This window comes from Chelonoidis abingdonii, chromosome 10 (assembly GCF_003597395.2).
Source record: "Chelonoidis abingdonii isolate Lonesome George chromosome 10, CheloAbing_2.0, whole genome shotgun sequence".
Lineage (NCBI taxonomy): Eukaryota > Metazoa > Chordata > Testudines > Testudinidae > Chelonoidis > Chelonoidis abingdonii.
In genome coordinates, this window is record NC_133778.1 from 5663302 (window position 1) to 5676270 (window position 12969).

General features: G+C 47.7%; 1 protein-coding gene across 1 annotated transcript; it reads left to right on the top strand.

Moving 5' to 3' along the window:
- The first annotated feature begins 358 nt into the window (after positions 1 to 358).
- Positions 359 to 11609, top strand: LOC116836457 (uncharacterized). The gene is made up of 3 exons (XM_032800059.2): positions 359 to 507; positions 7271 to 7431; positions 11078 to 11609. The coding sequence occupies exons 1-3, from the start codon at positions 359 to 361 to the stop codon at positions 11239 to 11241; spliced, it is 474 nt and encodes a 157-aa protein (XP_032655950.2). The 3' UTR covers positions 11242 to 11609.
- The last annotated feature ends 1360 nt before the right edge of the window (positions 11610 to 12969 follow it).

A 12969-nucleotide genomic window follows, 5' to 3' on the forward strand; every position in this document is an offset into this window, starting at 1 on the left:
CAGGCTTGTCGGCAGTAAAGAAATTGACACTGATACAAACTCCTAACATAGAAGCACCAAGTGGGATTTCCACCACTGTAGCTTAATTCAACAACCACATGCAGATACTTACCAGTGTGTGCCTTCTGGAATGCGTCTGCACAACATACATTCCCTGATGAGGTCCAGCTCCTTACGTAGGAAATAATGGCCCACGTGGGGGAAAGATTAGCATATTTCCAAGCTATCTGATTTGTCCAAATGAAGAAAATATTAGAATCTCAAGATAAATTAAGCGCCCTCATGAGTCGTGAAAATCCCTTTTTTGATTTGATAAAAATTAACATAATAGGTTATGGGGAGGGGAGCTGACGTGAAAATGCCCTGGCTTTGTCGAGGGCTGGCTTTATCTGTGACATCAGCACTAAGGCAAGGCATAAAACAGGCAAACGGGCTCTTTGGCTCACAGAGTCCAATCATCGGAGGAAGGAAGCAGCATCGCACTCCAGAACTCCTGCTTGACACACAGTAAGTACTTTAGCATGTCTGTGTGCCAGCCACACACTCGCGACTGAGGAGAAGGCATCCTGCTGAAAGCAGAGGGAAAGCTAAGTCAGAGGTAAAGTGGAAGGGGTTTGAACTGCACCTTATTTGAATCCACTGTTTTTTCCCTCCACTCTTTGTTTGCTTCTGTGATGTGTTATCTTGGGGACGCAGCTAGGTGTTTTTATGCAGTGACCCTTGTGTGCTGTGGCCATGTGCTTGTTTGCATGTTTGAAGTTTTTGGTGTGGGTTTTTCTGCACATGAATGTCTGTGTGCTATTCATCCATGTGAGCAGTGTTACACGTTCAGCAAACAGTATTTCCCATAAAGTGCTCTTTGCTGAAAGTACATGAAGCGTGCAATGAAAGGCAAGTGTCCATACACAGTCCGAGCCTTTGAGCTTATACCCAAATGGCTTCTAATTCTGTTTTCCCATGACTGAACTATAACCACTACTGCAATGTTGTTTGCTTGGCAAAACAGGTATTTTCTGTCGATTCAGTTCAGAGCTTTAGAATTTTCCAAAGGCCTGCAAAGTAAAACTGACTTTGTCTGAGTCTGCAGCCAATGCTAAGAACTTCTTAAACAATCCCTCTCATCCCTTGTAGGTTGTACATGCTCGGTTAGCTCCTGGATTCCAGGTGGTGGAAGAAAACACTGGACATGTTAGGCGTCTAGCCTGTGCATTTATACTCAAATAGTAACCTCATTGTTTAAGACCCATGAAACCTCTTGTAAAACCCAATTGGAAAAAAAAAGTGGGGAAGTCAAAAAAGAGTAAAATGATGTGTTCAGTTTGGATCGTATTATCACCCGCAAGGATGGTGATTGTACATAAAGTTCTGCACCTGCAGCTGGGTGCACTGGGTTTTAAAAACTGCCCTGTGTGTCTTAGGTCACACCTGCTTCCTTCGCTGACCCGGTTTGTGCATAAAGTTCCCACTGCAGTTTGAGCCAGCTCTGGAAAAGCAAAGTGGAGTCTCTTTTTTCTGTTGCATCAGCGGCAGAATTGCCAGATCTTTATTGCTAATGTATAAAGCTCTTTGATTTTCAGAGTCTGGCTTGGACTTTCAGGTCTCGCACTTTTCAGGAGGAAATGGCCTTTTGATTGAACTGAGCACTCTGCTCAAGCTATAACAGCCACAGGTGGCATCACTGTCATTGAGAGGTCAACTATATGACACTTGAGCATCCCAGGAGCCGTAGGAACTAGAAATGGGCTGGGTGGGAATGCTGTTCTTCCACTGATACTCAGTTACCTCCTAAACATCTGCACGTTGACTGGTGTCCCTGGGCCATGTCCTGCAGCAGTGGGGTGTAGACTGCGCAAAAGTCTGTCTTTGTACTGAATGGGGCAATGGATAAATGCAGCAGAACCTGCAGCCAGATTCCACTCTCATTCCTAGTGCATCGGCTCCAGTGGCAGTCTTTTAAATGTCCATACTCCACTTGAATGGTGAGGGCGATGCAGTGAGAGTGTGCCAGTTGCAAGGGGAAGCATTGTTGAGGAGTTTTGACTCCCATGCCCGGTATGTTCGGCTGCATGGATGCCATCACTTTAAACGAGAACATAAGAAACACGCTGTAAATTGTGCCATAAGGGGTGTGAAGAAGCCTCAGTGCTCAGAGTCCATCTCTCCCAAGGTGCCAGAATGTATCTGTTATCTGTAGCACAGAATTTCACATTTTAAAATGGAGTGCACACAGCGGCGGGTGCGTAACTTCATGTACAATTGTTGCCGCATGCAGGAGAGAAACCCTGAGGGCTAAAAAGGAGGCGATCAATGGTGATACAGCCCAGGGGAAAAGAGCAGGTGTGGATGGACAGAAGGTTCTATAAAGATTAGCACATTTCCTTCCATTGGATATTTGCTGCTATAAGGTTCAAACTCAGCAGCCTGCTGGCAGCGCTATAACTGCAATCAGCTGGCCTCTGGTAAGAGATTGCCAACCAAAGTCACTTTGTTTCTACCTGGAGTCCCAGGGTGATTCCTGGCAAGGGGAAGGGCTATGTGACTGTGAGTGTAAATCACGCTGACAAATTGAAACCACACACCAGCTCGGTGGTGGGAGGCATCGGAGTAAATGCAAATCCAGCCTAGGGCCGCCATCCACTGATGGCTCGGCCAGTTACAGGTATGAGAGTCAGGGCTTATGCGGCTCTGTCATGGGACTCATCCTGCTCTCCCAAAGGGGTGCTCCTGCAGTTCATAGGAATTAATGGTTTGTGATTGAGAGAAACAAGGAGGTGGCAACTAAGGGCTAGTCTAAACTAGAAAATTAGCTCAACCCAGCTCACATTGCTCAGGGGTGTGAAAAATGCACACCCTTCCGAGGGTAGTTAAGCTGACCTAAGTTCCTGTGTAGCCAGTGCTAGGTTGCTGGAACCATCAACCTAGCTACCACCTCTCAGGGAGGTGGATTAACTACACCGATGGGAGAATCTCTCCTGTCAGCATAGGGAGTGTCTACACCAAAGCGCTACAGCAGTGCAACTACTGTGCTGCTGTAGCATTTCAGATGCAGACAAGTCCTAAAGCACCTGACTTCCAGCCCTTCACTAAGGCACTTGAAACCCTTCTTAGGATGCCCTCTGAGGGCCTGCTGACAGGTCCGATGCCACAATTTAGGCAACCTAGGTGGTCGCCTAGGGCACTGATATTTGAGGGGCGCCATTTTCTTCAGCAGCGACCGTGGCAGCCAGATCTTCGGCCGCCCTGGTCACCACTGGCATTTAGGCAGAGGGAGCTGGGGCAGGGGAGTGTGGGGAGGGCCGCCTGCAGCAAGTGTGTGGGTGGCACGTCAGGGAAACTCCCCGCCCCAGCTCACCCCTGTTCCCGCCTACTCCGACACCCCCGATGCACGCCGTTTGGGCCGCTCACTTTCTTGCCGTCTCCCAGGCCTTGGGCACCTAAGCTCGATTGGCCTGCAATCCTGGTCGTGGAGTGGAGAATAGAAGTGAACAGCGCACGGTTGTGCTCGGGGTGCTCGTGCTTCAGAGCGGCCGTGAGCTGGCTTGGCGGCGGGGGCGCTTTCATGGGCGAGGGGCGTTCTCGGAGCTGCCCTCGCGCGGCGGGCTCGTGAGGTGGAGGGGGGGAGCTGCTGCGGGGGGGCGCCTCAGGGCAGGGGTGCGGGGGGGGAAGGTGCAAGGTGGAAGTTTCGCCTAGGGCGCGAATCATCCTTGCACCAGCCCTGCCTGCTGACATCCATGGAAAGACTCCCAGTGGGCTTTGGGCTGCGCCCTAGAGCTCCAGCGTCTGCAGTGTCAGACCTAGGGGTGCAGGAGGAGTCAGTCTGACAGTTGCCTTCGGTGTCATTGGGAACTTTTATTTTATTCTTTTATTTTTTTATTACTATTATTATTTTTAACTGCGTGGCTCCTTCCCCATGCACAGCTATCAACAGGTAGCCATCCCCATCCAATTATATGGATTTCATAGCATAATTCAGAATAATAGTTTGCAGGTGTACAGCCCCTCCCACCCTCCAAGGATCTCAGCCTGCTTAACAAACCTTCATTAGGCCTCAGAACATGCTGTCAGGAAGTGTTGTTATGCCTGTTTGACAGACAGGAGAGTAAGGGCCTGGCAAGGGTCAGTGATAGAACCAGAACCAGAAATCTACCAGTTTCTGGGCCCCAGCCCAATGGTCTCACCACTAGCCCACCCAGCTTCAGGTTCTGCTCCCCTTAGTCATGCACATGGGCTCACTGGGCAAGATCTTAGATCCCCTACAGCTTCCCCTATATTTTTCTACCCATTGCTTCATTAAATGACCGCCTGCCTTCCCCCCACCCCCTAGCCCAAGTTTCCTTTTTATTCACATCAATAAGAAATGGCTTCCAAAACGCCCTCTTTGATGTGCTAGGGAAAGAATTAACAAGATAGTAGGACTTGCCACTGAGACTCTAGGTTACAATGAACACTTCAGCTTGTGTTGACTCCTCACGCAGCCAGATGACTTGGTCATTTATTTCCTAGGCTGAAGACATCTGTCTATTTCTGAACCACTTCAGTGTTTTAAGCAGGTCAGTAACTTGGATAGAAAATAACAACAAACGGAAGTAATAGACCAGAAAGCTTTTCAAAGCAATTCTTTTCTTGCAATGTCTTATTGTCATTCACCAAGACTATACAAAAAGGAAGAGCAATCAGAGCTAGTCGGGAATGGTTTTTACTCAGTGTTTGTCATCAGAACAATGATTTTTCTCAGAAACCAAAATTTATCATGCAAAAGGATCAGTTTTGATTAATTTCTTGACTTGACTTTTTTTGAAAATGTTCAGAATGTTTCATTTTGGCATTGTTTGAAATGAAAAGTTCTGATTCCTAAACAACTTTTCATTTCAAAATTTCAGCCAGCGATAGTTAAAAAAAAAAAAAGGGTCAAAACTGAAATAAAACACCTGAAATGATCAAAATGAAACATTTTGATTGACCCAAACTGATTTTTTTTTTTAAATTTTCAGTTCAGGAAATTTTTGAGATTTTGACTTCTCATCCTAAGTCAAGATGGGGAAAAAAATTAAATACTGAAATACTTTTATGGAATGGGGAAAACATTTTGTTCTCACTTCCAATAACCACGGCCAGAGCGAGGGGCAGGAGTTCACCCCTTGCTCCTAGAGAGAAAGGCAGAAAAATAAACAGCAGAGGGGGTGCAGGGAAGATGACAAGTATTTTATTTATAGGCAAAGCAGTTTGTTGGTGCTTCAATAATATTACAGGAGTTGGGTGGGTGAGGTTGTGGGGCCTGCAGTGTGCAGGAGATCCGATTAGATGATCCTGATGGTTCCTTTTGGCCTTAAAGTCTATGAGTCTACACACATTGGCAATTGACGGTCAGCTTAGGACAGTATAGTGGTTGCGGTTGTTCCCTGACTTCAAGCTTTTCCAGGTAGCCCATTAGGAGATGGACAGACGGGGAGAGTTGTGCTATATCCTTAAGATCTTGAGATGCCTCTAGCTGTACTCAGGTTGCAGGATCGAGGCCAGAGATGATGAGGGCTCAGAGAGTTTTTATGGTCCTTGGTGCCTTCAAAATATGTAGCTTCTGGTGCAGGGCTCAGTCATCTCTAGGGCAGAGTAATCTCAAAACTCTGGGCCCAGGGCATTTACTCCCACCAACACCGGTGGTGGAGAGATCAAATGCCATGGATCTCCCCAGAGGCCCCACTGCCAGGACTTCCAAAGCCAGCAGCTACTCCACGGCTTTACGGATGGATGGGTAGCAGAAAAGTATTAGCCCTGGCTGTGTTCCATCTCTGCCATGAGCAATGCAAATGGATGGGACAATGCTGGCCTGCCCACCACCCCCTTTGTGCCCCTCCCATGCCTGCCTCTACCCCAGCCAGCTCCTTGGACCCATGTCACAGATGCAGTTACCAGCTCAAGGCATCAGTGCATGTGTCACTCTGGTGGTACGGCTTGCAGCCCTTTCACTGCCCTTTTCTGCCCTATAGTGTTGCTGCTGCGCAAGCGCCCCCTTGTGGCCAGGGATGCCTCTGCAGTGTCTTGCCTCTATGGGCCCCTTAAGCACTCCAGAGAGTCTTGTACCCAAAGCTGCCAGGTCTCAGCCCTCTGGCTCCTTTGCTTGCCCTCCTGCTCCTTCCTCCCTCTCAGCCAGCCACACACCTGCCACATCCTGCTGCCTCTTATATTAAATCACCTGCATCCACTCAGGTCAGGCCCCTCTTGTATTCCGGCCTAGCTTACCCCAGATTCCAGAACCCGGGCAAGCCGCCCTGTTACATGCCCACAGGCGAGGTGGAGTCATGTGTGCACCTGTGTGTGGTTTCACAGGTAAGTTTACGTCTCAGGTTTAGTTGCAGCTCCAAAAAGGCAACTACTCACTCACTGCTTAGAGTGATGCCAACTCTCGAGATTTTTTATCCAGTTTTCGGAATCCAGAGATCGCACGAGAGTCTTGGCTTTCATCAAAAATGGTTTTTCGCTCTCCTGGCTGAGGAGAAAAGCTTGAAAATAGAACCCAAGTGCACCGTAACAGCTCAGAAACCAGACTGGCAAATAAAAAGAAACATATGTGTGTGTGTGTGTATATATATATATATATGTATATATTATGGTCATGATCTCATGATTTGGGGGGATCTGACTCATGATTTTTGAATTACTAAGGTGTGGTTGACAATGTTGATCATGCATCCGTTCCCACTAGTGCTGGTCAAAATACTTTCAGGGGAACCTTTTTTCCGTTGGAAAATGCAGTTTTGTCAAAGTCCAGCTGTTTTGCGGGAACGTGTCAATTCTGACAACATTTTGGATGCATAAAGAACCAAAATGAACTGTTTTGACTTTCTGGTTTCATTTCGATAATGTTGAAGTGGTTCATTTTGATAGAATCAAAACACATTTTGAATCTCCTCATTTTGATTCATTTAGTTTTGACTTTTATATTAAACCATTAATTTTAATGTAGTTAAGATTGATGATTTAATAGTGTGTATTGTTTTGACATTAACTAAACAAAACATTTTAATGGTTCCAAATTTTAAAAAATCTTGGAATTTTTTATTTTGTGGGAAATTTCAGCTTTTCAGTCCAATTTGGAACAAAAACTCATTTCAAAACGTTGGTATTTCCATGTTTCCTCCAGTTGCCCGAGAACAGCTGTAATTCCTGTTATTCAGTGGGTGTCTCTCCAGAGAGTGGATTCATTTGCCCACCCCACCCCCACCCCCACCCAAGATGAGCATCTGATTAACTGTCCTGGCCTCTGTTTCTGCAGGCTGGACTCACACCTTGCTAAATTCCGGCACCAGCCACAAGCCTTGGGCGAGCTGAAGGGAATGAAACTGCTGGCTGCCTGCTTCATGTACCTGCTGCTCATCTGTCTGGCCCTGCCCAAAGCCGAATGCCGACTCCACGAGCGATCCATGGAAATCAGGAGTAAGTCCCTGTAACTGCAGCAGCCAGGCCAGCTCCTCAGCTGGTGCAGACTGGTGCAGAGCCACCCCAAATGGCTATGTTGTCCCCCACCCCCATTATCTTTGCCCTCCCCCAGATCATTGGACCCAGCACAGAAGAGCCTAGAAGGTTGGTGACGGTATCTGTGGGTGGCATGGCAGGGTCAGTGTTTAATAGAGAGGCTTCTCCTGTCTCTCACTCGTGGTAGCCTATGTTCAGAGCGTGATTTAGTCACAGGGTGTAGTGCCGAGGTGCAGGAGCAGCACTGTGCACGTATGAAGCCTGCCCACACTCAGAGCAGCTCAAGCCGCTCTGCCTGCTCCCTGTACCTCTCCGTGCACACTGACCGCAGCCGGGCGTGGGCCTGGCATGGCAGAAGTGGGGTCCCCTTGCACACACCCGTGTAAGGACCTGTCCCAACCTGACCCCAAACACGTGGAGTTGTTCAAATGCAGCAAAAGTTTTTGAAAAGGCCTCTGGGTTAAGGCTGTCATTGCTAGCCACTGTGTGCTCGGGCCTGTGTCGTAGCGCCCTCTGCCGGTAAACGTGCAACATTACGGGTTACTACAAGGCTAGAAGGCTGCAGCGTGAGATGGCTGAGCTTTCTGTCCTTTTATTATCTAGGCTTTGTTCTTGTCCCTCCAAAATCCCCATCTTGCTCCGCATAGCTTCCCCCTCCTGCCTCTGCATTTTCCCTCTCATCTTCTGCAACCCAGTCCACCCCCACGCACACACAGCCACTCCGCTCTGGCTCAGTCCAGGAGCTGGACTTCAGAACGGTCCTTTCGAGGGACTTTAGACACTCTAAAACAATTCCTTACATCTTTTAACCCCCTTCCTCCTGCCCACCCCGAAGGCCATTCTCCCCAGCAAGGCCTACAAAGGGCCTACAGATGGAGTTTCCTGGCCCAGCCGCGTTGCAGGTTCAATGAGCCAGGAAAAGGCTAGAGGAACTTTCCAGACAGCAGAACTTCAAAACTTGCAGTTTTTAATCAGCCTGTCCAGCAAATCTCTTCCTCCAACATGTGTCACGGCAGCACCCAGTGGCACCAATCCAGACGCAATCAGGGCATGCTTCTGTGTAACCAGGCACCCCCTTGCCAGTAAGCCCTTCCTTATAGTTATCAAGTAGATTCTAGGACGGAAGAGATCCTCAAGAGGTACATCGAGTCCGTCCCTGCCCTCAATGGCAGGGACCAAATACTGTCTAGCCATACCGCTGATTAGACATTTATCTAACCTACTCTTAATATCTCCAGCAGATGGAGTTCCACACCCGCCCTAGGCAATTTATTCAGTGTTCTAACCACCGACTGTTAGGCTTTTTACTGTCCACTTAATAAATCTCCCTTGCTTGCGTTTAGCCCATTGCTTCTTGTTCTATGCATTAGAGCGAAAGTGAAACAGTTTCGTCCCTCTGGCTGAATTGCACCCTTTAGATATCTGAAACTGATGCTATCATGTCCCTCTCTTTCTTTTTCCAAACTAACAAATCCATATCTCTTCACCTTCCTTCATTGTCATGTTCCAGATCTTCAATCATTTCTTGTTGCTCTTCTCTGGACCCTCTGCCAGATTCTCACTCTTTTTGAGCAATGCAGGTTGCCAGATTCTGGACCAATACTTCCAGTTGAGGGCCGACAGCGCAGGTAATAGGCAGAGATGACTTCTCGTGTCTTGCTCACCAACATTCTTACATGGCATCCGTCACGTTTGCTTTTTTGCAAGATCACACTGTTGCAACTATATTGCTTGTGGTCCACTATACCCCTGATCTCCTTCTGCCGATACTCCTTCCTAAGCAAGTTCTTCCATCTGTAGTGTGTAAACGATTGTCCTTCCTACAGTGGAGCACTTTGCATTTGTTTTATAATAAACTTCATGCCTGTTTACTCAGACTAATTTCTCCAATTGTCCGATCATTTCTGATTATGACCCTGTCCTACACAAAGCAAGTTGCAATCCCTCCCAAGTTGGTATCCATCCGCAAATCTTAAAAACGTACTTTCTTATGCCAACATCTAGTCGTTGGAGATATTGAACAGAGCTGGTCCGCAAAACAGACCCCTGAGGACCGCCACTTGTTATACCTTGTCCAGCAGGATTGGGAGCCATTATATAACACCTACTCTGAGTACGGTTATTCCAGCCAGTTATGCACCACCCTTAGTAGCCCATCTAAATGTATTTGCTCCTAGTTTATCGATAGAATATGCATGTAGCGAGACCGTATCGAATGCCTTACTAAAGTCTAGGTAATACCACATCCACCGCTTCTCCCTTATCGCACAAGACTCTATCCTTAATGGAAGTAATCAGATTGTTTGACAATGATTGTTCCTTTAAAAATCCATGCTGGCTATTCCTATCACCTTACCGACCTTCCAAGTGTTTGCAGAGGATTCGTTAATTACTTTCCTCCATTATCTTCCTGGCACAGAGTTAAACTAACTGGTTTGTAGTTTCCTGGCGTTGTTTTATTTCCCTTTTTTATAGATGGGCACTATATTTGCCCTTTTTCCAGTCTTCGGAATCCTCCTGTTTCCCATGATTCAAAGATAATAGCTAGAGGCTAGATACCTCTCTATAACTCCTTGAGTATTCTAGGATGCATTTCATCAGGCCCTGGTGACTTGCAGGCATCTAACTTTTCTAAGGGATTTTTAACTTGTTCTTTTTTTATTTTCTCTTCTAAGAACAAGTTAAGAGTTTGCAATATAAACACACAAGACACAGAGGCGGTGACTTTCTCGAGGTCACAGGCAGGGTTAGAACCCAGCTCTCCTGACTTCCCAGCCACCTGGATTAGCTTGGGCCAATGCAATTGCCTGGTGCTCTGGTGGTGGGGCAGCCTATAAACACCCCATGCTGTCAGCAATCTCAGGATGACAGGGCCCCATGTGCTCATAGTCTGTAGTAGCACAAAAGGCCATGTTCTAACTGCCACGAGGACACACAAGTCGCATGTCAGCAAGTGAGTCACTGCAGAGCAAGAGAACTAAGCACATGGGCCAGATCCTCAGCAGCTGTGAATCAGCGGAGCCCCACTGATTTCAAAGGATCTGCTCCATGCCAAGAATGTGGCCTTTGGTTCCCGTCACCCCAGCAGGGCCCTGTTTGCACTGCATGGCTCAGGGTACCTGCTATTGGTTTTTAGCTATGGTTGTGAAAGGGGCTGGACGGCAGTCCCCGGAGAATCGAGTCCTGTGCTTCTCCATAGGCCCAGCACAACGGGTACCAGACAGGGGAAGAGGATTGCACCCCATTCCCAGTGCCCTGAGTCACCCAGTCCCTCCTCTGTATGGCTACCCCCTTCCCTCCTTCATTATTGTGCAAAAGACATTGTCATTTTAGAATAAGCGAAGGCCACACCACCTGTTCACCACAGACAGTAACAAGGCAGGTGCAACCCACTGGCAAGTGTAAGTTACCGGTCGGGGCCTGAGCCACAGAGGACATGAGCGATCACAGCCTATAGCCTGGGAGCTTTAACTCCAGCCGGACCAGTCCATGGTTTTAGCTCTGGAAGTCCCTCCTTCTCCATCCCAAGCAGGTGGCTGTGACACATGCTCTGGAGAATTAGTCCTCAGCCTCACGTTCTAAATACTTCCTGGCCTTTGCCTTCTAGACCCTGATATCGACCCTTCCTGGTACACGGGGCGTGGGATCAGACCCGTAGGACGGTTTGGCCGGAGGAGAGCTGTCGTGGAGAGCTCCCGGAAGTCGGGCTATGGACACAGGCAAGCTTGCTTCCCTCTAGAAGAAAGCAGTGAATCCATTCAAAATGAATGAAATGGCTAAGACAAAGAATGAATTTGAATGATGATAAGAAAAGACCCTTCTCCTCTCTGCCTTCCACATCCCAGCCTCTCTTCTAGGCAAATGAAAATGTTTGGTCTCATTTCAATGTACAGTATCTTTGTGGTTATAAATGATAGAAACCAAAGAGCAGTTGATAACTCCAGTATTTTTGCAGACAATTTCCCTCTTCTCTGTTTTTAATTTTTCTCTCCCCTGTTCCCCATTTGTCCCCCATCTCTGGCTTTTGCTCTCAATCTAAGATGATTTGCACCATAAAATTGCTGGGGGGAAGAAATACAAATTCCCATGTTCATTATCTTCCTAGAACATGGGCTCTTTTATACAAACCAAAATAATAATTAAAAAATTGAGAAACTGAGCCGCGCACGTGTCTGCTGTGACTTGAAACGAATCCGACTTGTCTGAACTCTCCTGGGCAGTAGGATCTGTAGAACCGAGTGGCGTCACTTTCCCCTGAGATTGCGTCTCTTTTCCTGAACAATTTCTCTTCCACACAATAAAGTCTTTTGACGTGATCACTGGGCAGAGGAGCCAGCTTTTTAGTCTGGATTCTGAATCCATCTGAAAGCAGGTGGAATATAACTGGTCCTACTCCCCTGACCAATGTGTCATGCCAGCAGGAGTAATACGCTGGCAAATCAAGATGACCATTTCAGCAGGCCCCACACAGCTGGCTATTGTGCAGTCCAGATGGCATACATCTTGCCATTGCACATCTGTGCAGTTCCACCTACCTCCTAGGACAACAAACTCTGCTCTGCTGAGGCCTGAGCTGGCATCTCTAATTCCCAACTCTGTTAGTCACTCACTGCGGGCCACCCCTGCCACTCTGCATGAGATTTGCCTATTAGTCAGGTCAGACCAGATGATCTAATGGTCCCTTCTGGCTTAACAGTCTAGAAGATGCTGAATTAGGGAGACCAGACAGCAAGTGTGAACAATTGGGATGGGAGTGGGGGGTAATAGAAGCCTATAAAAGAAAAAGCCCCAAATATTGGGACTGTCCCTATAAAATTGGGACATCTGGTCACCCTGTGCTGAATCCATGTAGGCCTTACTTCCCACTTCCACCAAACTGCCCTGTACAATGTTCCTGCTCTCCTTTTAAACAATGCTCGTCTCCTGCCCCACATTTAGCTGGCTGGGCTGAGCTCCTATCATAAGCCTCTTTCCCAAATCTGGACCTTAGCGTCCAAAATCTGGGTGCTTAGCATGAACCTCCAAGCTTAATTACCAGCTTGGATCTTATCTCGCTGCCACCAACCAAACTGGAACGTAGGCTTTTATGCTGAAGGGTCCTCAGGCAGGCCACCCTCTAGAGGGAGATCATGGCTGGGCTCTAGGGATAACTACAGAGATCAGAGGTTTGTCTAAGAGGTTTTCCTCTTAGGAATCCTGGTTATGCCTGTATTACTGCTTATATACTGCCTGCTCGCCAGTGAAGCTGGCGGCTCTAATTGGCAGGAGCTGAACGGGACCTTGGGGCCTGGTCCTTTGCAGAAATTTTAACCTTTCTATCTGACTTGGGCTTAGGAACAGTTCACCCAGCACCTGCGCACTCCAGAGCCTTTTCAGGACCCATGTGCTTGTAGTTCCATTTGTTCCTGTCAACAGCTTCACTGTCTTGTGTCGCGAGCGGTGTGTCACTTTGGAGGGTGGGAATTTCCCCACTCTTTCGTGGGTGACGTTCCACTTAGC